General features: G+C 31.5%; 6 protein-coding genes across 6 annotated transcripts; 2 read left to right on the forward strand and 4 right to left on the reverse strand.

Annotated features, from left to right (window-relative positions):
• Positions 1–1,654: 1,654 nt before the first annotated feature.
• BX663DRAFT_564386 (uncharacterized protein) lies at positions 1,655–2,839 on the forward strand (the record flags this gene model as incomplete). Its single annotated transcript, XM_051532046.1, has 4 exons — positions 1,655–1,807; positions 2,105–2,480; positions 2,576–2,633; positions 2,695–2,839. The coding sequence occupies 4 exons, from the start codon at positions 1,655–1,657 to the stop codon at positions 2,837–2,839; spliced, it is 732 nt and encodes a 243-aa protein (XP_051378900.1).
• A 252-nt stretch (positions 2,840–3,091) lies between these two features.
• BX663DRAFT_489685 (uncharacterized protein) lies at positions 3,092–3,658 on the reverse strand (the record flags this gene model as incomplete). Its single annotated transcript, XM_051524915.1, has 2 exons — positions 3,092–3,218; positions 3,465–3,658. The coding sequence occupies 2 exons, from the start codon at positions 3,656–3,658 to the stop codon at positions 3,092–3,094; spliced, it is 321 nt and encodes a 106-aa protein (XP_051378901.1).
• A 4,427-nt stretch (positions 3,659–8,085) lies between these two features.
• Positions 8,086–9,891, reverse strand: BX663DRAFT_523237 (uncharacterized protein). Its single transcript, XM_051529493.1, has 3 exons — positions 9,710–9,891; positions 9,411–9,588; positions 8,086–9,309 (listed from the first exon to the last, which is right to left on the reverse strand). Exons 1-3 carry the CDS (start codon positions 9,794–9,796, stop codon positions 8,261–8,263), a joined length of 1,314 nt encoding a protein of 437 aa, XP_051378902.1. The 5' UTR covers positions 9,797–9,891; the 3' UTR covers positions 8,086–8,260.
• Positions 9,892–11,427: 1,536 nt separating this feature from the next.
• On the reverse strand, positions 11,428–11,913 carry BX663DRAFT_523240 (40S ribosomal protein S30). Its single transcript, XM_051529494.1, has 2 exons — positions 11,836–11,913; positions 11,428–11,773 (listed from the first exon to the last, which is right to left on the reverse strand). The coding sequence occupies exons 1-2, from the start codon at positions 11,836–11,838 to the stop codon at positions 11,579–11,581; spliced, it is 198 nt and encodes a 65-aa protein (XP_051378903.1). The 5' UTR covers positions 11,839–11,913; the 3' UTR covers positions 11,428–11,578.
• A 755-nt stretch (positions 11,914–12,668) lies between these two features.
• Positions 12,669–13,521, forward strand: BX663DRAFT_555461 (40S ribosomal protein S1; the record flags this gene model as incomplete). The annotated part of the gene is made up of 2 exons (XM_051531625.1): positions 12,669–12,697; positions 12,780–13,521. The coding sequence occupies 2 exons, from the start codon at positions 12,669–12,671 to the stop codon at positions 13,519–13,521; spliced, it is 771 nt and encodes a 256-aa protein (XP_051378904.1).
• Positions 13,522–13,788: 267 nt separating this feature from the next.
• On the reverse strand, positions 13,789–24,281 carry BX663DRAFT_555462 (uncharacterized protein; the record flags this gene model as incomplete). Its single annotated transcript, XM_051531626.1, has 16 exons — positions 13,789–14,139; positions 14,205–14,349; positions 14,438–14,511; positions 14,594–14,821; positions 14,904–15,511; positions 15,584–15,710; positions 15,767–15,859; positions 15,946–18,174; positions 18,269–22,345; positions 22,426–23,079; positions 23,140–23,208; positions 23,283–23,381; positions 23,451–23,783; positions 23,850–23,962; positions 24,051–24,128; positions 24,185–24,281. 16 exons carry the CDS (start codon positions 24,279–24,281, stop codon positions 13,789–13,791), a joined length of 9,375 nt encoding a protein of 3,124 aa, XP_051378905.1.
• Between the last annotated feature and the right edge of the window lie 532 nt (positions 24,282–24,813).

A 24,813-nucleotide genomic window follows, 5' to 3' on the forward strand; every position in this document is an offset into this window, starting at 1 on the left:
TGTGTGTGTGTGTGTGTGTAAGTATATATACGAAAGATAGAAACAAAACAAAACAAAAAAAAAAAAAAAGAGAGATTAAAGTTAAATTAAAATCATTTATTGAACTTAAGAAAGACTATATTATAATATACACTATAAAAACAGTACTTTCTGATAAGGAGAAGGAACTGTATAATCCCCTTCTTTTTTTATGCTTTATCAGTTTTTATTTACATCTGGTTGAATCTGATCATTTCTTTATATATAAAATAACAATTCATGTATATATTTCCATTTTATGCTATAGTTCCATATTACAAAAAAAAAAAAAGAGGCTTACGATAAAATACGGAATAGATATTTATATGTATTACAGCTGAAGAAAATAGGTTGGGCCAGCAAAAAAAAAAAAAAAAAAAAAAAAAAAAAAAAAAAAAAAAAAAAAAAAAAAAAAAATTGGGCCAGCGATATTGAAAATGGGACACTTTTTTGAAAATGAATCAGTGCTGTGATGGAACGTAAAGAGAAAATAAAAGAGAAAGAAAAGAAGAGAGAAAGAGAACAAAAGGAAGTATAGTTTGAGACTGTTTTTATTCAATTAAAAATAAAGAATAAAAATTGAAGGTTAAAAGAAAGTTAAAGATTATTTTATGTCTACACAACTGCTTGTATTTATATTAATGACTCCTGAATCAAAGAAATAAAAAAGATAAGTCATGAAACAGTGTTAGTATTCAGATATACATCTTGTTGATTCAAGAGACTGATCTATGGATTATCTATTGAGTGTTATAATGATCTGATTAAGTTTTAAATAAAAAAATTTATTGTTTGATCTGAGTATATGTTCCTGGTGTCTATTTTAGTGGATCAAAGACGACCTGAATCCTTTATCAAAGTTATAAAAATAAATATTTAGAAATGATACGATGTCAATAAGTTTTATATTATTTACAAGATGTTATATACAGAGTTTTATTTCATATCCAGGCTTATATTTTATCCTGTATTATATAATTCATCTACTACAATATTACTTATGATTATATCCAGAGCTTGTTCTATAACAAATGCTTTAAAAATGGAAAAGCCTACAAAATTTGGGAAACTTATTTTGAAACAGGACAAGGATATTTGCAAGAGGACCTTTTTGTCTGGTGAACTTTGTCCAGTACACTCGTTTCAACACCAAAGGGCGTTTTTTTTTTTCCAAAGGTCCATTTTTTAAAATCTCAGGCTATCGTGTCCTCTATAGTATTTTTGATTACATTTGAGAAGACTATAAAGTTTCTGAGAATTATATTTTATTTTTGGGAAGTCTCCAAAAAAAAAAAAAAAAAAAAAAAAAATTGAGAGAAAACAGAGAGCTTTTTAGAAACTAAGTTTTTTAACGATTTCCTTTCTTCTAGGTTCAACATCTTTAAATAAAAATGGACTACGTTAAGAATTCCCATTTTTTCTTTTTTAGCCAATTAAACTTCTGTATTCTAGTCCAACTGGTCCATCTGGTCCATTTTCTCTCAACTGGTCCAACTGGTCCAACTGAATCAACTGGATCATCAACTGGATCAACTGGTCCGTTTCTTCTCTTTCAGCTTAAATGACAACAACAATCACAAGAGAACAAGCATTGTGCCTTCTATATTGTAAGGAGTATAATGAAGACAATATAAAAATGATTCTAGAGAAGGTAGCCCTTTATGAGGATCTAGAAATTTGCCATGCTGGCGATCCTCTACAGCCTATGCTACTTCCTCATGTTAGGATCCATTCGAATCCTTTTGGCTTTAAGAAATATCGCTCTGAAGCTGATACAGTATCACAAGAAGTTTAGGAAAAAACAAATGTTAACTTAAGTAAGTTTGAATGACATTTAATGTTGTTTAGCCAATTTTAATCATTAATACTTGAAATAGTACACGATACTCAGATTGTTCAGTTTCTGAATCAAGTGTATGTCCCTACAGAGCCATGGAACGAATCACTTTACACAAAAAAGAAAGTCTCATCCAGGGATATTTTTTCTTTGATTCTGTTATATACATCTAGATTTAATGAGAAATCGTCATTATCTTTTATAAAGTGGTGCAGAGCTAAGAAAGTTTTATATATAAACAAAGAACAGGAAAGAAAAGTAATAAAGGATCAAAACGGTTCCAAGATTCGATATCGAGTCTTATGGATACTAAATGATGAATATTTGAATGGCATTGCCTTATCAATCATGGAGCATCTGCCAAAGTATCAGGCATATGTCAAGAACCTTAAGCAAAATCATTTCACAGTCGTTGGATACGCCAGAAAGTCTCCAAGCGAGGAACGTCAGGATGTGAGAGTAGATTTGCTCCAGAAAATGGTCGACAAATTGTATGACACGTTGCTTGTGGATAAAGTATTTGTGACTACGTCATCGCGAGCAAATGATACCATTACATCCCGCGACACAAATGGAAAAAATGATCAATTGACGCTTTTGAACCAAGTCCATGGAAATACACAAGGTAATAAACGTAGGACATTTAATTCTAATCAAATTACTCACAGTATCGTATAGACCTATTGAGATATATTAGCATATCAGAAAACATATGTCTAGTAGCAATTGATTTCGCCGGTCTGTCAACCAATACCAGTGATTTATATGATTTCATTCAGTAAGTCTTCTTATACTACAAAAAAAAAAATAATCACTTCTCGCTGAAAATGATTTTTTAGAGCTCATGGTTCTATTAAGAAGATCATCATTGACGTTTCTGTGTCTACTGGGCTCATGAAGTATTATAACCGAGACGATATTATTGATAATCCTAGTATTTTAAAGGATTTTGATTGCAGAAAACCTTGTTATAAACGATCATAAATATTTATTAATTCTAAAGTCTCCACTTTCGTCTAACTTTATGTCTATAGCAAAAATCCCTTGGATGTTGTTGAAAAAGTTCCAGTACGCCCTAACATGTTAATAAATGATATTAGTTTTTATTATGTTTAACCTTTATTTATTGCTTATCAAATATGTTATGTTTTATATCTTGAAAGTAGTAAATAACGATTTATTTACTTACTCGGTATAATACTTTTTGAACATACAATTGCTTATGTTTTAATATTATTAAAATATAAACGTATACGCCTGGATTTGTTCATCCCGGACAAACTCCGTTTTTATGAAATTTGGATTGATATCGGGATGAACGAACGCAGGCGATGAACCGTTCACCATAATATTAATATTGAAACTCTAGTTTGTTTGAAATATGCTTCTACACATAAAATAAAACCAAAGACCTTTAAAAGTTACTTCTTGTTGGTTGATTGTTTTTCAGTGATTTAAACATCACTAGATTCACAGACAAAATTGCTTGTTTCAAAAATTAATATCAGAAACATTATATATAAAAGTCCTGGAAAAAATGGTCTAGATAAGTTAATTGCAGACATTATTTGAATTGGATGACTTATTGTTTACAAATGAACAGGTATACATTCGAAATCGATGAGGTTGCCAGTAGATTGTTTGAAGAGGAATCAGTTTAGGTTCCAATGGATCTTTTTCATAGCAAATTTCTAGATCTTCAAAAGAGTTTAGTTTCTCTAGGAGTCTCCTCACGTTAATGTCGTTATACTCTTCACAATACAACATGCAGATTGCCTGCTCTTTAGTAACTGTAGTAGCCATCTTTTAAAAAAAAAGGAAAAAGATTGGGTCTCACACAGCTTAATGCTATAAGAAAAAGATGGCCAAAATGAAAATTCTTAATTGACTGCGAGTGAAAAAGGACTAGTTGAACTAAAATACAGAAGTTTAATTGGCTGAAAAAGAAAAAACGTACCTGTTGAACCAGTTTGTGATATTTCTTTTAAAATATCAAATAAAAAATATTAGAAAATAAAAAATAATAAAAAGACAAAAAGAGTCAACGAGACCGAACAATAGTTCTAAAGTCAATCACTTTATTTATGAATTTAACTTGATAAAGGTATTTATAAGAATTGTTAAAGAGGTCTGAGATAAGATGCAAACCAGAAAAATGTTAGTTACGACCGAATAAGGTATGTTGAAGATAATGAAGTGTTAGAAGTTTTAATATTATTAGATGGAGCGGATCAAGAAAGATTCAGGAGAATATAGATAGAATTCCTTGAATAAATTTATGATCCGCATGTTTAATCATGAAACATGACATTATAAGTCAGCTCATGACATTGCCCCCTTCCAGGTTAGAACTATGCTTTTCTGAAGGGTCATTAAACTCATGTTGAAATGAGCAATGTACTTCATGTTGAAATTTGGAATTATATTTGTGAATAAATATGTGTTAGAATAGTGTAAAGTCATATTTGTAATTCATATTATAGCGTTATATTTTAAAATGTGGAGAAGAATGAAATAAGTAATATAGGCAAAATACATGTAAAAAAATAAATAGTGATGTATAGTTACTATAATGTAATTTATTTGTAACGTTACTGCGTTTACCAAAATATGAAGTTGTAAAGTTATTTGGGAAAATTGAGGGAAGAGAGTTTTCTTTTTTTTTGTATATACATGTATATACATCTGTATAAATTTGTTTGTTTATATATTTTCATGATAAATACTCTTGTCCAGTTTCTAAATAACATTTAAGTTGTTGATGGCTACAATAATATTATACTTGGGTAGGATGGAGTAATATATACATATTTATTTTATTTTATTTAATTGACAAATGCTAATGTTTAAATTTTGATTCTTCTAGAATTGTAACTAGCATTATTACGACGACACTTTCGTTTATTGTTATCATTATTATTAGGTCTGTCATTAGTTGATACAAGGTTAGCTTCATTTGAAGGCGCTTGTTCGTTACAACGTACCCAATATTTTCTAATAGGAGAGTAGTCATGAAAATTACTAGCAGGCTCCCAAGTATCATCACTTTCGTCATAACCTTTCCATCTGACTTGGTATAAGTAATTACCAGGAGTGCCCTTATGGTTGATTACTACCTCAACTTCATAAGTATCAGTTTTAGTATTGGCCAATTTAAATTTACGCGATATCACTTTAATATGGGAAGAAGAGACGTCTCTTGATAAGAGTAGACCTGTACCATCAACCAATACATAGCTTCCATCTTGAGTTTTTCTTTTGACAGCGTAAACGTTTATAGATGATGGACTTTGTTTTTTTAGACACCCAGCGTTCAACTATATTATTTGCATGAGGATGATAGCTTGTTACAAGCCGATGGTCGATACCATAGTGTTCAATATAAAGTCGTACTATTTCATTTACGTATTCTGTACCATTATTGCTTTGGATAATTTTAGATCTTCCCATTAGAGATAGATAGTATATTTCTTATCGTAAGTGTTATTATTAAGGATAATTTATCAGGGATTGCTCCAAGTACACAAAATCTAGTAAATATACCAACAACTAGAAGGGTGTAGTTATTTCCTTGTAAAGATATTGTTATAGGGTCCAGCGGTGTCAATACAAATGTGATCCTATGGAGTATTAGCATAAATTGATTTTAATGGATGATATTCATGATTTGACAATCGGGACAGTTTTTTACTGTGTCAAGAGTATCTTCTTTAAGCTTTGTTCAATGAATTCATTCATTATGTAAAGCTGTTACCATAGCTTGAGCATCATGATGTCCTTCTAAATGAGTTTTTATAAGTAGATTTAGTCTTTCTTCCAGTGCTGGTGTTATTAAATCAACAGGGCATCATCACACGAGATGTAAGAATAGATCCATCATCGTTGACAATTTGTAAAGTAATAATGGTTTTAGGAGTTTTATCCTCCACTAGCATTTTTTTTTTCAGGTTCGAAAAGACGCGATAAAGAATCTGGAAGTATATTGTGAATACCAGGTCTGTGAATAATTTTAAAGTCATAATCCAAGATGGTATCAAGCCAATTGATCATCATAGAATTGGCAGTGGGTTGAGTATGGAGGAAAGTAAGAGCCTTATGATCGGTATATAAGGTAGAAGGATTTCCCCCATAAGAATGGATGAAACTTCTTTAAAGCAAATATGATACCAAGTAATTCTCTTTTGGTAGTTGAATAATTTCTTTCAGAAGCAGAAAGTGAACGAGCCATAAAACCAATATATCTTGTCTGATTGTCAATGATCTGATATAGAACAGCGCCAATAGAATAGTTACTAGCGTCAGTAGCAACCTAAAATGGCTGTTGAAGATCAGGATGATGAAGGACTGGAGCTGAAGATAAAAGCTTCCGAATCTTCATGAAGACAGTTTCTGGTTCATTTGTCCATAGAGTATCGTTAAGTTTACCTTCAAATCTTAACTTATCCAATGGAGCGGTTACTTTTGAAATGTTAGGCAAATATTTTCTAAAATAATTTGCCAAACCTAAGAATCTTTGAATCTCTTTACCAGAAGTGGGTCGAGGCCAAGACAAAGCATTGGTGACTTTACAAGGATCAAGTCGAGAACCAGAGGTATCAACACAGAATCCAAGCAAGTACACACAAGATTGTGCAAAATGACATTTTTCTGGGTTGAGAATCAGATTGGCATCAGTTAGTTTTTGGATGACAGTTTGTACATGTGTGATATGTTCTTCAAAAGACTTGGAATAGATGATAATATCATCAACAAAAGCCTGTGCAAAGTTGAGATCACGTAATACAATATTAATGACTCTTTGATAACGAGAGGCAATATGTTTCAAACCAAATGGGCAACCACGAAATTGGTATTGTTGACCTTCAAAAGTGAAAGTGGTCTTAACACGGTGTGGTGCGTAGATTTGGAAACTGTTATGATTGTAGTCATCTTTATAATTAAGTTAATAGAAATAAACCATCATTTATTACATAACAAAGAGGTTATTCATATAAAACTAGTATATTGTACTTCACAGCATAATATTCATTCTACACTCAGTTTTAATAATAGTCATTGTTAGAATGTTCGAGCAATAATAATAATTATATACATAATTCAAACAGGATTATGACTGGTGTATTCAATTACATAATTGTTCTTGAGTGATACATATCAGATATACATTGATAATATTGAATATTGTTAAGTAATGAAATCTTATACAATGATTATGATAGTAACTCATAAATAATTGATATTTTTGCAGCTAGACATATTTGTTATAGAACAAGCTCTGGATATAATCATAAGTAATATTGTAGTAGATGAATTACATAATACAGGATAAACTATAAGCCTGAATATAAAATAAAACTCTGTAGATAACATCTTGTAAATAATATAAAACTTGATGACATCCAATTGTCTAGATGTATCAATTATAAGACATCGTATTATTTCTGAAATATTTATTTTTATAACCTTGACAAAGGATTCAGGTCGTCTTTGATCCACTAAAATAGACACCAGGAACATATACTCAGATCAAACAATAAATTTTTTTATTTAAAACTTAATCAGATCATTATAACACTCAATAGATAATCCATAGATCAGTCTCTTGAATCAACAAGATGTATATCTGAATACTAACACTGTTTCATGACTTATCTTTTTTATTTCTTTGATTCAGGAGTCATTAATATAAATACAAGCAGTTGTGTAGACATAAAATAATCTTTAACTTTCTTTTAACCTTCAATTTTTATTCTTTATTTTTAATTGAATAAAAACAGTCTCAAACTATACTTCCTTTTGTTCTCTTTCTCTCTTCTTTTCTTTCTCTTTTATTTTCTCTTTACGTTCCATCACAGCACTGATTCATTTTCAAAAAAGTGTCCCATTTTCAATATCGCTGGCCCAATTTTTTTTTTTTTTTTTTTTTTTTTTTTTTTTTTTTTTTTTTTTTTTTTGCTGGCCCAACCTATTTTCTTCAGCTGTAATATTTATTGATTATATGCATTTATAAGATTTTCCCTTATTGTGCCTTAATTTGGAAATTTATTGGGAGATATAAAAAAAAATATGCATATATAATAAAGTCCAATAATAATAGGCAAACAGGAGACTTATACATAAACATATTTAGTATAATTAACTATTGCCTAATTGAACCTTACTTTAAAAGGGTAACACACAAAAAAATAAATGTATTGTCATGGAAACAAAAAGTTTAAAGAAGCTATACCGTTAATAATGACCTTTCTATGGTATGTAGTATATACACAATTTTATTATAATAAAGTATTAAATTAAAGCAGAGAACTTTTTTTTTCTTTCCTTCTTTTGATTATAATGTACATATACACGTATACGTATATTATTATATTAATGTGTAGTATATATAAATATATAAACTTGTCATTACTTTCTACTATTTGATATTGTTGCTGTCTTACGTTTGACAGATGGAGTAACTTGTTGACTTGTTATTTTTGTGATTGGTAAACGTCGATTAGAAGATACAGGAGCAGAAAGTCTTTCAATCGTTTTGTTATTAATGAAGTTTGTGTGTTTGACAGGTTTATTAGTATTACGTTGTTGTTGTTGTTGATGTCTATGACCAATATCAGTTGTGACATTTTTCCTATTTATAGTTATAGATGACATTCGTTGTGGTGACGGTTGATGAAGAGAGTGTGTCATGCTTGTTTGAATTTTAGGATTCTTTGTAGTCATAGTTTGCTGTTTCTTTTTTAATAATGTAATATCGTCAACTGCCTTTTCTAATTTAATTGAAATTGATTTTATTTCTTCCTCTTTTGCTTCACGTAATGTTTCAGACATATGTAACTGATCCAGGACACGCGACATCATTTCTTCCAACTTCAGTCTTGCATGCATTTCTTTACGCAACTTTTTATCTAATGGTTCCAAGGCGGTCTCAAGACGTTTACGAATTTCTGTCTCTTGTTCTACAAGTCGGTCAAATAAACTCTTTTGTTGTTGATCGATCAAGACGGTCATATCTTCCATTGCTTTTTCAAAGGCAACTCGCATTGCACGTTCCTCACAGACTTGCCGTTCTAATTGCTCTAACTTATGTTGAACATCATCTTGTCGACGTCTATCTAGTTGATTAAAAAGATTGACTAGATGGATCGACATTTTAGACTGTTGTTTGTAACAAGGTTGATTACAACGTTCTCGATAGCCTCGCCAAAGGGCCTGTATTTTTGTTGCTGCTTGATGTCGTATATCATCATGATTATAGATAGGATAAAAGATACAATCTGATTTCAATTCTTCACAACTTTCATCCTCATACCTTTCATCGCTTGCGAGATAGGTTAAAGATGATTTATTAAGTTTTATAAGAATAATACGAGATTCTGTGGTATGAATACTGCTACTAGAACCACTACTTGAATTATCTGTATCCATGATAGGCACTGATTCATTATAACATGCACCTACAATGTAAATAACAATTTTTTTTTAACAAAACAAAACAAAAAAAAAATCTCCTTTCTACCCCAAAAATTGCTCATGTTATATGTATATGCCTACATACCTTCTTTGTACATATGATCATCTTCAGACAAAATCTCCTGAAATGAAAATAAATCAAAAAAAGAATCATCAAAGTCCAAGTAGGCTAGACCATTAAGCCGTGATTTTTTGGGGAATTCGTAATCATACTGTTCTGATGATAAATGCTGTGCTACAATCATACCTTCATCATCGTAAGACTATAAAGGAGTATTGATTAGAAAAAAAAAAAAAAAAGGGACAAAAAAAGAAATCCGGAGTTATTTGTGTTAAATATAACTTTTATATACATACATAAATATACGAATGTATATTACATACCTGTTGAACATCGTATTGATACATGTACATTAGTTTTTGTTCCAGCTCATGTTCAAAGTAATTTAGTGTTGTAGTGTCTGATATCATTTCTATCTATTGAACTCTTTTTTTTTTCTTTTTTTTTAAGGAATGGAAAGGGCGATGTATTTATATGCAGAAAGGAAAGGAAATGAAAATAAATAAATAAATAAATAGAAAGAAAGAAAGAAAGACAAATAAAAAAAAATAAAATAAAAATAAAGACTAATATTCATTTATTTGCTGTCAAATGCTTATTATAGAGTCAGCTACTATGCTATGCTGATTAAAAAAAGGAAAGAAAAGGAAAGGGGGGAGGAGTTGTGTGTGTGAGGGAAAAGAGAGAAGATGATGGCAGTAAAAAGAAAGGGGGGAGGAGGGGAAGGGGAGGGGGAGGGGAACATAATAAATTATAATGGGGAGTTATTTAAATTTTTATAATTATTTTTGTTGATCTTCTTAATCGGAGAAAAGAAAATCAAGTTTTAAAGTTACTTTTTATGACAAAAAATGCCTTATTTACAACAGTAGATCAATATCATTAAATAAGTGACTATTTTATATTTCCTCATTTTGCTTGTTTACCACTACTGAAGTATTCTATTTAAAAGACATTCACTGTTTTATTATCAAAACCTTTGTAATATGTAGCTATGTCTTGTGTCTACTTCGAAGTATCAGTTAATTCAATACTCTAACTCTATAGCTGACTCCTTGTCCTTTAACTCTTTCTAACTAATTCAAACAATCCTAATCCTATTAGCCTTTGTCCAATGCCATCGAAACAAAAAGTTTTAGTACGTTCTTTTGCATAACAAGCTAGAATATCTCGGAAAGATAATAGTTCTATTAAGGAATAGGGCTTCATCACTATCTTTCAATATCAATACCAATGTTATTATTCATCTTATTAATGCATTTATCCTTCTATTCTATAGTAAGCAATAGTACGACTAAGGTTTATTTTACTGCTAATGAGAATATTTCTTAGCCTCTGATAACTTTACTCTAGATTGGCGATCATATTCAATTGTTTTGCAATAAAGTTTTATTCAATATTTGAATTTCAGTATGTTTACAAACAGACTGTTTTACTATTATTAAAATAAAACGACAAGAATAGAAATCCAAAGTTTAGCTTGTAACTTATAAATTTTATATAGTCATACACTGTATTATTCACTATTGTTTTACCTTTTAAACAAATCAACTTCATGCAGTTATCCGTTTCTTATTTTAACTTTTAAGGAACTGGAAACGATTTCAAAAAAAAAAGCAACTAAATCAAGCTCCTCCAGAGGCGAGGTTATATCATTGCAATTTCTCTCATAAATATCTGCTTTACATGTTATGAATCACTTATGTAACTTGTATTTATTACTATAAAATTCTTAACATTTCATTTAAACATTTCAAATGCTAATCATCTAGATTATAATATGATCTCTCTTAAATCGCTTTTTTTTCTCTGGTCTTACTACGCATTTCGATTTTATATCATGCAATAATTTTAAACTAAAACCAGACTAGTATTCTCCTACCAACATTCTATTTACAGTCTACTTAAATACCAACTTAGTAAATACCATATTGCTCTAAACTTTTATCAACCATCCAGTTTACTAAATTCATCCATTTTTTCTTTGATCTATTTTTTTTTAAAAGAAAACATAAAATGACTAGCAAAAAAAAAATAAAGACGTGAGCGCAAACGTATATAGATTGAATTCAAATTTATTCGAAATTGTATAGTTTGTGTCATAACAATTCAAAAAAAATGGTTCTTTTTTTTTGTAGTTGTTGGATTCACGGATTTTCTACAGTTTCGAAATACTACTGATGTGTACACATCTAAGGACCAGCAGTAGGAGCAGGGTTCATTCTACGCTTACCACCAACTTGAGTGGTGACGTTGACGAAACGACGGTTGTAAACTTGTCTCTTCTTAGCACGACCAGTCTTGGCCTTCTTCTTTTCTTGCTTAGCAACCTTAGGGGTTTGAGACTTAACCTTACCGGCACGAGCCAAAGAACCGTGAACTTTACCCTATAAATGATACTTCAAGTCAATTTCTTTATTCATAGATGGATGGATGATTACTATATTACCATATTAAATGATAAAAATCTACAAAGAGAAGGATTCTATCGCTTCAGTTTATTGATTTACATATATCACATTTTGGCAGTGAAGTAGAACAGAAAAAAAAAAAAAGATTCCCGGACCGGAAAAAAATAATGATAATACTTGAACCGGACTTAATTATGCTATTAAAGTGTTAATCTTTTTAAGCTCTTTACTGACTCCAAATATTAAGCTTCCGATTCATAACTGTGGCAGGTTGCAAGTTTGAAGAAGTTTTACCTATAATCGCCATTAAAGGAAACAATTGAATTCCTCCTTCTTAACTGATAAAATATGGGTATGTGTGTCTGCCATCCATCCATCCATTATATTATAATACTAATTTGTCTTTTTTCTTTATTGGAATTATGAATAGCTGTCGGCAAGAACAAGTAAGTCTCTTATTGATATATCTGAGCATATACATATACATATACATATATACACACACACACAATTATATATGTATATATTTATACATAAATTCTTACTTTTTATTTTTTTTTTATTAGGCGTCTTTCAAAAGGAAAGAAGGGTTTGAAGAAGAAGGTGTAAGTTTTTATTTATTTTGATTTAGAGAATTTGATCATTGTCCTACATTTCTTATTTGGATCGAAATATAAAAAAAAAGTAAACGAGAAAGACAGGGGAGAATACAACAGGCAATCAGTATTATAAATTGTTGAATAGTTTTAAAATGAGACCATCTATTCTGCAGCATTGTTGAATCAAAACTAGCAATCCCAATATAAAACATTATTCGGTTGTTTAAAGAGATTACACAACAATGATTATGTCTGTAAACATGTGTTTGTGAATGTTTATTCTCATTGTTTCATCAGAATCGTTAAAATAGAGATTAGGACAATTCGATCTTTTTTCTTTTCTTTTTAAAGAGATACAGTTTTTAATGTTTTTTATTTTATAGCGTTGACCCCTTCACCCGTAAAGATTGGTATGATATCAAAGCTCCTTCTATGTTCGATGTCCGTCAAGTCGGTAAGACTCTTGTCAACCGTACTCAAGGTCTCCGTAACGCCAACGACTCTCTTCAAGGTCGTGTTATTGAAATGTCTCTTGGTGATCTCTCCAAGGACGAATCTCGTGCCTTCCGTAAGATCCAATTGAAGGTTGATGAAATCCAAGGTAAGAACTGTCTCACCAACTTCTACCGTATGGATATGACAACCGACAAGCTTCGTTCTATGGTCAAGAAATGGCAAACCCTTATTGAGGCTTTCGTTGACATCAAGACCACTGATGGTTATCTCGTTCGTCTCTTTGCCATCTCTTTCACTGCTCGTCGTCGTAACCAAATCAAGAAGACCACCTATGCTCAATCTTCTCAAATCCGTCAAATCCGTAAGAAGATGTTTGAGATCATGACTGAAGAAGCCACTGCTTGTGACCTCAAGGAACTTGTTACTAAGGTGACTTCTTCTGCTTCTCAATCCGCTCAAGATGCTATTGCTGTCCGTATCGAGAAGGCTTGCCAAGGTATCTATCCTCTTCAAAACACCTACATCCGTAAGGTCAAGATCCTTAAGGCACCCAAGTTCGATGTCTCTGCTCTCTTGGCTCTTCACGGTGGTGCTGCTGCTGCTGGTGAAGATGTTGGCTCCAAGGCCACCAAGGAGTTCGTTGAACCCCCTATTTTGTCTTCTGTTTAAATATAATAAACTTGTTTGATATAAACTATTTGATTTTATCGACATGAAATCGGAAAAAACTTGATATAATTATAAAAGATAAAGGGGGAAAAAAAGGTATAAATGGTGTAGTTTATATTTGACCTTTGTACATACAAATGTCTACCTTCAAATGATCTATTATAATTTATTATAAAGTATATTATCGACTAATGTTCTTTTTTTTTATTTTTTATTCACTAAATTTATAATTATTTTTCAAAATACATAAACACACAAATATAATGTTTATTGTCTTTCACGTTCTTCTTTTCGTTGAGCCATCGTTTCTTTTATAATCCCTGCAAACCACATTCGACTCGTTTCGTTATGGATGCGTAAAATACGTGTTGATACATTTTTAAGATGTAAATAAACACCATCAATTTCTGACTCGACTGATTCTATCTTATCTAATAAAACGCCATAATTCAATTTTAAATTATCAGATTGAATTAATAGAATACGAGTATAAGTCAGAATAACAATCGTCTCATCATTATCTACAATACTGTGTGCAATATAGGTTTCGTTGGCATATTTCCCACTTTCCATCTGCTTTAGCCACATTTGACCTAACGCTTCTCTTTGTGAATAAACCTATTTATATATATATATACTATGTCAGTTGTATTTTATTAAAATGAATTAGGTGTTGCACTTACAGTTACAATACCATCCTTTCCAGTATATCGAGGAAGTCTTTCACGACAGATACCTCCACCTTCAAAAACAGTAGTCGTTTCACGAATGCCAGCTGTAACATTAGTTGCCATATCTAAAAATCCTACCACTGGTTTTGTAAATACTCTAGAACATAATATAATTAGTGACAAAAAAAAACACCCCTTCCTCCCCCCCCTCTTTTTTTTTATTATTAAAACTTTTAAATAATTACCCAACAATGCCTTTACCGACACCACCCATAAAACCTACAACACCACTTTCTTCTGCTCCTTCAATAGGTCGTTTCTAGAATTGCATGAAAAAAAAATGAATTTTATGCATAAAATAATCTATAATATATGTATATAAAAGAGTGTTAATGACTTACCACTAAACCAGCAAATCCACTTGCTATGCTTGTTCCAAAGTATCCTACACCTTGGGTCACGCCATATATAGCATGTGTAGGTTTATTACGTGTCATATTCATACGTCGTCTATCTTGGAATTTTTTATCCATTGTAGCAACTGATAAACCTTTACCGAGACTTCCTGTAAATCGACTCATACTATCCGAAATACCAAATACACCTTTTCTCATAAATCCACCTACACCCTATTATATATAAATGTATACAAATATATTTTAAATAAGTTTATATAATCATCTTTCTCCCCCCCTCCTTCAGCTTATATACCTTAGCTATTCCGATGCCTAAATCTTGTGGTCGATCACTCATGATAAACCCTTGATATGGCTCATAAAATAATTCACCAAATCCAGAGCTCAAAGTGCTGAAAAATCCTACTGGATTACCAAAGATATCAATACTGCCTAATACACGATGTACTTGATATATAATTTGTTCTCGATAATGCATTAAGATACGTGCTGTAAGGTCTTCTGAACTTGCTCGAAGATTATCTACCATTAAAGCGTTTAATTTAATAGGTGCATCATTAATGTTACCAAGGGTCATAGTAAACACGTTAAAGACATATCCAAAGGGTGAACTCTTTGTAGAATCTTTTGTATTATCATCATTTCGATCTGTTTTAACTAGGGATAAATTCAATCTCATAGGCTGAATACAGAATTCTTCGAAATAATATAATGCCTCAGCTTTGTCTGCTGCCGGTTCTTCAATCTTCATAACGAATAAATCATTTTCGTTATTATTATTTTTTTTCAAAGAATTTTCAAATTGTGTAAAATCAAGCATAGCATATAAAAAGGTTTCATCAATTTCAAATGTCATTTCCTGCAGTAGAATAGAGAACAATTTGAAATAAAGTACCCCGTGTTCTACAAAGAAGAAATTAGAAAACTTTCTTTTTTTTTTTTTTTTTTTTTTTTTTTTAAAAAAAAAAGCTTTACTATCATCTTTCACTTTATCAAGAGCAATATGTAATGTAGGATGCGTTACTAATTCTGCTGGAGCTTTGGGAAGCGTAGTTGGGTAACATAAAATGGGATATGTTGAATTGTACAATTGATTATCAATCTATAACAGTTAAATAGGTTAGTTTTATTTATTTATTTTTTTAAAAAAAAGAATACCTGAAGCCATTGAATACTGAGTCGAATTGATTGGTACAAATTGGAATCTATATATTTAAAACCAAGTCCTTTAATAGTGGCAAATGCCACCTCCTATAAGCAAATGAATTACAACACATGTAAGTAAATATCAGTATATACGTATAGTGCTTTTTTTTTTCTTAATTCTAATTATATACCTGAACATGCCGGTTAATAAGAGATAACCCAAACTCAGCTAATTTCAACTCAAATGAAAAATTCACGATATGTTGAATATTCACTGTCTCAAATGTATCTCTTACACTTCCTTCCCTTGATGATGACGCCAATGTAGATGTTCCAGACGAATTTGGTCTATATAGACTTTTAGAAAGATCAAAATCTGTTAATAATAAAACAAGTGCTGATTCATCCGCTTTAATATCAATAGATAATGTGTTATTTCCAACAGAATCTCCTCTTTGCTGTTGTTTATAATAGCGAAATGGTATTTGAGCACCAATCGCTTGAAAATTGATACTACGATGTCGATCACCCACAAATAACTGCAGTCGTTTTTCTTTGGCTATTGGTATGTCCCAAGAATACTTGAGTTTTTCACCAGGCGCCAAATTAAAAAGACGAGGTTCTTGAAAGGCCTTCTTTTGACTTTTTTTAAGATCGTAATCTTCAAAATCAATTGGTTTTTGCCTAAATTGAACATCCACACTTGAGTTATTAACAATATAATAGGGCCAATCATCATCTTCATTAAAAGTGATGAAGAGTGTCGAGTCCTTTATGTGTACTGAGACACGTACTAAATAAGGAATTGTTCTATCTTCTTTGTCTACCTTGACAAAAGTCTTGCCAATTTCTTGAATATCAACAGGTGAAGACCAAGTATTTTCAAGATGTTGAAGCTGCAAACAGAGCCATCTTACATGAGAATGTGATGTTTGATAAAGTACCATCTTTTGCCCAGCTGCAATTTCTGATACATCTTCCATACCAAATTCACAAAATTTAAGCCCTACTGACATTTTATTCTTAAGAATATAACGTGGTGTAATAGTAACCACTTTAGTTAAACGTAAAATACCAACACCTTCTTCAACTTTGATACCAGCATGACGTGCAAGTTTATCGTATTTTGAATGAAGTGTTACATCCTGGCTATTCCCAACGGCTTCAAAACTAATAGGCTCGCTCCATTTTGAGTCATTTATCGATATCTGTGCACGGTTACGATTATCAACCCCTGGATAAGAAAAGATAACAGGCTCTACAATGTCACCCTCTATGTAAGCGGGGATATGTTCAACCGGCTGCTGTGCTTGATGATAAACATTCTGTCGTTTTCGTAAACAAACCGGAAGTCCTGTCTTATTGAAGATTAGATAAGGTGCATAGATACTGATATGTAATGCATCGTTGTCTCTTGATCTTGTCAAATTCATTTGTAAAATTATTTGTATATCATTTTGATCATTAACTACAAGTTTTTCTCCTATAATATAGTCATAAGGTTTCGTACGAATAATAGTTGGATCACTACATTTATATCTTTCAGATTTGATATCAATAGCAATAACAAGTGCAGCATCACTTTTCATGTCATGTACTTGAGCTATTTCACCCTTTGAGACATAGGTAGTTAGCTTTTCATTTGTCAGTTCATTTGTTAATATTAAATCAAAGTCAAATGGTAACAAGTTTTCAACTTCAATTGGAGGACTGAAATAAACCTTCATAAATGGGTATTGCTTCACTAAGGGATTCCTTTTATCAAATTCGGCATGAACTTGGAATCTACATAATGATCCACTATTGAAGGACAAGCATTCAATGTATTTAGGACAGGAAGGCAACATTAAATCAGACCACATTAGCATTTTACTACTCCAATGGTACTCATCTGATGGCCTTACGACAAACCATTGACTGTAACTTTGTTCAATTGGAACATAAAATGGCTCTCCGGCCTTTAGACTTGCAGAAGTTAAAATACGACGATCTTTATTAACTAAGGCTACTTGCAATGTATAAGCAGACTTGTTCTCCAAGACAAGACCCGATCGAAATGTAACCGTCTTGACATGATTTTCCAAATGTATATCAACAATGAGACGATGATAGATACCATTAATATTAGGTTGTAGACGATAAGAACGCTCTCCTTCAGTATCAACGGGAACATGGATAAGACTTTCCCAGTTATATTTATCTATTTGTAGACCAAATAAATTATTCCCTAAATTTGTTCTTTCTCTACGCTGTTTCCAATCACGGAAGGTCCATGGTAAGGATTCTCCTTGTGGTAATGTATAGACACGTGTATCACCTTTTTTAACATCATCTGACATATTCCAAAATCGAAGATCATAACCAGTAAAGTTTCTAATGAGATATGGCCTAACTTGATTTTGTGCTGTTTGTGCAATTGGCTTGATAATAATAATAATAATATAGGAGAAACAATGATAAGTTCAGCATATAAATATAATAAAATAGCTTACATTTTTTTTTTCATCTTTTTACCTTAGTCTGTGAAAGTGTTTCAGAAATAGTTAAAAGGGTTTCTAAAAAGTTATGCGAAATATTGACATTTAAAGGCTTCTGAGACTCAAAGGATAGATTCATTGACTGGTCTGCAGCATCTTTTGAAACATGAATATATAAATCCCATGGCTCTATAATAGGTTCCCAATGTGAGTTTTTAAAATTAAAGTTGTTTGCCTTAAGTGAGAAATTGACTTCAGCTTCAAGCAATCTTGACCAATCTGAGACTGTGATAGTAAAGGGATCCACCTGAAAATCCATAAATGGCAAATCATGCAAGTCTTCTATAAGAATTATTTGTAGCCCTTCAAAGGAAGCTGTCAATAATTCCTTTGACATGGTGATATAGGGCCCTATTTCTATTGGCTTGCTTATTGCGTTTGTGGGGACCCTAACCTCTCCAGGAACAGGAAGAGAGCTTTCCGTTGATATATCATAAAATTGAGAAGTAGAATCAGATGGTGTCTGCTCTGCTGAAGCACTCATTAAGGTTGTCATTTTATTAGCAATTGTCATAATCAACATTACGTCCTGATAGGATAATCGTAAAATAATTGGTTCTAGATTCAGCTTAATGGATGTTAGGTTATGTACTGAGCCTGCTGCTGCCGTCTCCATCTTCATGGATACTTTAAAAGATTCCACAAAATGCATAGTTGATTCAGTAATATTATCCATACGACATAATACCATACCGATACCATCCAAATAAGCATCTAGACAAGCATCTTGAATAACTATAAACTGTTTGAATGATAATATAACAGCTTCTGAAGATAATTTTTCAGGATTTGCGAGACAAAATATTTGAAGGTCTACAATATTAACATTATATTTAACAACTGTTATGACTTGCTGCTCGTTCAACTGTTGTTGTTTCTTAGCAATCATATTTTTGCTATTACGACCATGTAATTGGGCGAATTTCTGCGCTTCTGTTGGTTTTTTGATGATAAAGGGGTTCATAAAGAAATCCTTTAATAAAAAGAGATAATCAAGCGATAGAACAATCTTGGGACTATCAACAGTAACCTTTATATCCATTGTTGGTATCAATTCGGTATTTTTATAAGAGCATAATTTTAATTGGAATTGATAACCATCGGTTGTACTGGCGGGAAGAACTTCTCTAAATTGAGATTTAGATTGTTCTCTTGTATCCGAAAAACTGACAGATTGCATGCTAACTTCCATTAGCATTGATTCGTTTGACATAGTTTGTAATTTCATATGTATGCCATTAAATGCAAGTTTTGATAGTGGATGATCGCCAGTCTTGATTTCAAGGCAGATCATTTTCAATACAACAGAGAGATTAAGATTAATAGTTGGTGCCTCTACTGTATTGATTGATTTAGTAGATATACTAGTGGAAGTAATCATTGAATTTTCAGATTCTGTTGGTTGATTCACATCATCTTTGCCGGTAAGGAAATTACTTTGAATAAACTCCCAAACTTCCAATAATGATTTATATTGCTGATCAGTTAAAGTCATTCGTACGTCAGAAACTTCACCTAGAATTTGCATGCCCGTCATTTCTTTAGTGTCTTCAGGGTTCTCAATATTAAATATAATATTCAAGTCATCAATAATTGGAAGAAAATTATCCTGGTTAGTTCCTTGGGTCGAACGAAGACTGATATCATAAAGGCCACAGCTAATATGGTTAACTGGAACCATGCTTGATTCGAATATTTTACGCAAGTTGCGTCGACGCACATTGACAAACGTATTCTTTGCTCTAATCTCTCCAAGGTAAGCTATCAAATTATCTGACTCTGCTACCGGGAATATTAGTATAGGACTCTTTACAACTACATCAAAGTGGAATCGAACTCCCTGGTATTGTTGGGCAGTCTCAAGTGCAGCTGTGCGAGCGGCATCATAAACTGACTTCATTTCTAAAAAGTCTTGCAAGAACGTTAAAGTTGGTTTTATCGAATCGTTAACAAATAATTGAATGGAACCTATCCTGAGAACAAATTTTTGATGGTAACCAGGAAATTGCTTAGATTCAGGGTCATAAGTTTTATATGTAAAATCAGCAAGGCTATTGTCAAGAATACTAATTGTCTGATGACGTTTGGGGCTACTATCATCGGTTAAAGTAAAGTTTCCAAATTTACCATTTACCTCTATCGTTTTAGGTAATAACAAAATAATAAGTTCGCCAAAACTTAAGGAGATAGTTCCCAAACTACTTCCCTCATTATTTAATACTAAATTGACACCATCCATATGAATACCCACTTTCATTCGACTGTCGTTTTGGGAATTTGATGCTTGTTTGCTATTAGGAAGTGGAATGGAAAGTATGGACTTATTAGTTGCAAAGGAAGTATCATCATAAGATACATCACCATCAAAAATTCCTTCACTCTGATTAGTTTGTTGTGGTGTTGTAAAGGTATTCATAATCCAATTATATAATTTCAAAATAGATTTCCTTGACATAATGACCGTTAAAGTAGACAATACAACATCAACTGTTTGATCATATCCATCATACATATCTTCAAAGTGAGGATGTGTTCGTGATGCTTTCCTGTATGCAACATTAACTAAATTTTTATCTTGATTTGTAGTTTCTGATAAAACTAGATAGTCGAAAGGACCTGTATGTTCCATTTTGTCTGCTATACTAAGAGCCTTTAAAGTAACGTCAACAAGCATATCATCAGGTCGTGTTAAGACCACTAATGTAAAACTTTCTAATACAAGCTCACATAGTAATACTTCTCCCAAATCTGAATTGTTAGATTCATGAATAGCAGCTGATACTTTATCCACTTGGAACATCAATTTAAATTGTTCAGATTCATACAGATCCATATTAGTCCCATATTGAGAACCAACTACTGTATCTGACTGACTCCTAACTGATGCAACTTCTTCATTAGCAGAATCAACCAATAAGACTTCGTTGCTTCGTGAGCTCCAAAAACGTTTACCAAGTAAATTATCATTGGATGAATTTATTCGTGGTTTTGTCACTACTACTTGTTCTGAATTATTCGATGAGGGGACAATAAAGTCAATGACCTTCATTAAAATTTTATATTTGGTATCAGATAAATTAATCGACAGTAGGGGCAAATGTCCTGAAACCTTGAATTTTGTAAACTCAGTTTTTCCTGGAAGAATACAAAGCTCTAACAAAAAGTTCATATCTATACGTTCTATTAAACGAGAACTTGCATCTTGTATTTCTCTTGTATTTCTGCCAACCAATACCTTGGTTTGACTTAGTTGTAAATTAAACTTATCATACATAAGACTCTCTAAGGTTTGAATATCTTCTTTACTGTATTTTGTAATATCTTTAGCCTTGATATCATTCAGAATTTTTTTATCAGCAAGTTGGCTATCGATATTAATATGACCAGCATCAATCACAAGGACAGAAGAATCCTGGCTTGTTAAACTTTCAGGGATAATAATAATAGGAGCATCCATATCAACATTAAGATCAAGTGTTTCATGTATCTCTAGCGCAAATTCTAAACCAGCACGAGTCTGAATCTTAAGTCCCTCAAAGGTATCTTCCGCGACGGCAATTAGAGCATTGACACTTTCCATCTTGGAACTTGGTGGCTTTAGAAAATCTCTAACTCCAGCAATAACAATTGGACTATAAATAATTTCTAAATGTCTCATCTTGATTGAAATTGCATTGTCAGCTTGCTGTGTTAACGGTTTTTTCTCAAATACAATTGAGAAGAAAGGATCATGATGGTGATCTATGAGAATAGAGTTTCGTCTTTGTTTCTCAGTCATATTGTACTTTACATTTAATAAAGATGATGTTTCTCTATTAATTTTATTCTTGACACCAATCAACTGATGATAGATTGTATCTTTCGTAGCTCCATCAAACAATTGTAAATCACCTAGAGTAGCAGCTATTTTCATAGATTCTACATATTGAGTTACATCAATACTAACTTCGTCAAACACGAGGGATAATAATTCGATTTCTGTCGGTTTCCTAATATTCTGTTTCAATGTAAATGAACCACGGTTCAGATTTGTTTTTAATGAGAATTTGATAGACTACATAAAATGATATAAAAAAAAATAAATAAATCAGCTCTTGTATTTATATAGAAGTAGTAAATATGTATATATATTACATCTTTGGGTATATCAATAGCATTAATAATTGATGCTTTGTCTTCATCGTATTCAATTGCATCATAGAGCTCCTTTTTTTGTTCTTCAGTCATATATATTGATTCTGTATCATCATCAGTAGCATTATTCGAATCATTTGTTGTAGCACCTGTTAACCAACTCCACCACCCTGTTGTCTTATTTTCTGACTTTTTCTGGACAACTCTTTCGCGGCGTATTTTTGTTTTTGCAATACTTCGATAAAAGCGAATGTCCTCAAAAGACAATTCATATTCTAACTCCTTCAATCTTTCTTTCTGTTGAGGTGTAGCACTCCCTATTTTATCTGCTGTATAACATTCAATGTACTGTAAACGTTGATCTCGACGGGTTCTAAAATGATCCCAACTCCATTTATAATTGCGTTCATGGATTTCAGATATAATAGCTTTAGCGGCAAATTGAAAATATTCTCGAGGATGTGATCTAGGTGTTTTTTCTTTAGAGGGATGAAATTTAAGATATTTTTGCTTTTTGAGACTGGCATGAAGAAGGTCGATCATAAGAATAGCATCTTGGTATTGTCGATCATCAAGTTCAAATGCAAACTGATCAAATAAGAGTGAAATATCGGTTTTTGGAACATCTCCTCCATATTTTTTATTTATTTTAACCTTTTGTAAAGAATAATATTGAACAAGAGAAGATTTTAAAGAATATATAACATTATTTACCTTTCCCGTGCCTGATACTGGTTTTAAGATATATTGGTGTTCTCCTGGTAAATTTGAAGAAATAGGAATCTATATGTGCATTTTGGTTAATAAAAGCAAACCCACCCCCTTGCAGTCGACAATTTTATGATTTATCTTATTACCAAATTAGTAAATGCTTGCTTTGCTTTTTCAAGTTGCATGCCAGCCAATGATTGCGAATCAGTATTCCAATATACTGACAACGATTCAAGCATTGCAAGCTATAAAAAAAAAGAAACAGAATAAGTTTCTTATATTGATAATAATCAAGTTTATAAATTTAAATGTACCTTATTAATTGTATTTGTAGGGTCACTAATAAATTTTGGGATCCAATTTTCGTCAGTAGATAAAGCACTCAATTCTTTAAGTGTAATACCAACTGCAAAAGGATGTCCTTGATCAGAAAGGGTATCTTCATAGCGAATATGTATATTCTTCATTGTAAATTGAAGATTATCAATGATTTTTGTTGTGAGCTGACTTATAAAACCATCATTACCTTGTTGTTGATGGTTTTGTTGAGGTTGCTGTTGTGCTGTTGATGCTTCAAGCATTTCAGCAGTGGATAAGCGTCGGTGCTTTAATTCTTGAATTCTTGCCTCTTCCTCTTCTACTGTCACCTATAGATAGTAGTTGAGTAAATTATCAATTACTTTTTCTTTAAATTAATTAATTGTTTTTTTTACAGTAGCTTCGTTTCTAGGCTCTACTAATAAATAGACATGATCAATAATAACTTTAACTGGTTTACTTCTTAAATTAGACCACGGAATAATAAGTGTTAATTCACCCAAGCAGCCTGTTATTTTTATTTTAAAAAAAAAATAAAAAAAAATAAGGATCCAACATTGAACACTGACGATTGCTTTGTACAATGATAACTTTACCTTCAGATACATTAATTGGAAGTTGCAGTTTGTCTAAAGCATCTTTTCTAAGTTTAAGATCACGAAGATTAACTTCACCTATTATAAAAATGAGATTTAGCTAGTGTGTATCTGCTATTCTCAAAGTAGGTTACCCTTCCACATTCCAATTTTTAATTGATCATAATTTAAATTAGAAACGTAATCCTTTAATACTCGATTTAAAATACTAGCTACTAGTGATTCCAACATATTTTATTAAAAAAGAGAGAAAAAAAAGGACATAATTCAACATTGTTAAGCGGAGACGCTGCTTTTAAGCTTTTTTTTTATTTTTATTTTTTTTAATGCAAAAAAATGATAATAGGGTGTGTATATATGATAGAGCTAATAAATATACCAGTAAAATTTACTTATGAAGAGTTAAGTGTGTTTTTTACAATAATATGAATAAGCATCTATATTTCCTCAAAGCATATAAGGTTAAGCTAAAAAATAAGCTACACGTGTATAAATTTAATATTTATAACGTAATTTACACTGATAAATAAATATATACTTGCTTCAAACATAAATCAAAGCTATCAACTATATCAATAACGTCCTGTCGTATCTCTTTAATGAATAGGTTAAATTTTTATACTATTCTATTTAAATAATACATGTTTGCTTAATTCAGATTTAAAGCTCTTTCATATCAACTTGATTATTCAAAATTATATAATATAGCGCTACTATTTGTAAATAATTGAATAATCTGCTAAATCTACAAGAAGTATGAAAA

This window comes from Cokeromyces recurvatus (assembly GCF_025118155.1).
Source record: "Cokeromyces recurvatus strain NRRL 2243 chromosome Unknown BX663scaffold_35, whole genome shotgun sequence".
Classification (NCBI taxonomy): Eukaryota; Fungi; Mucoromycota; class Mucoromycetes; order Mucorales; family Mucoraceae; genus Cokeromyces; species Cokeromyces recurvatus.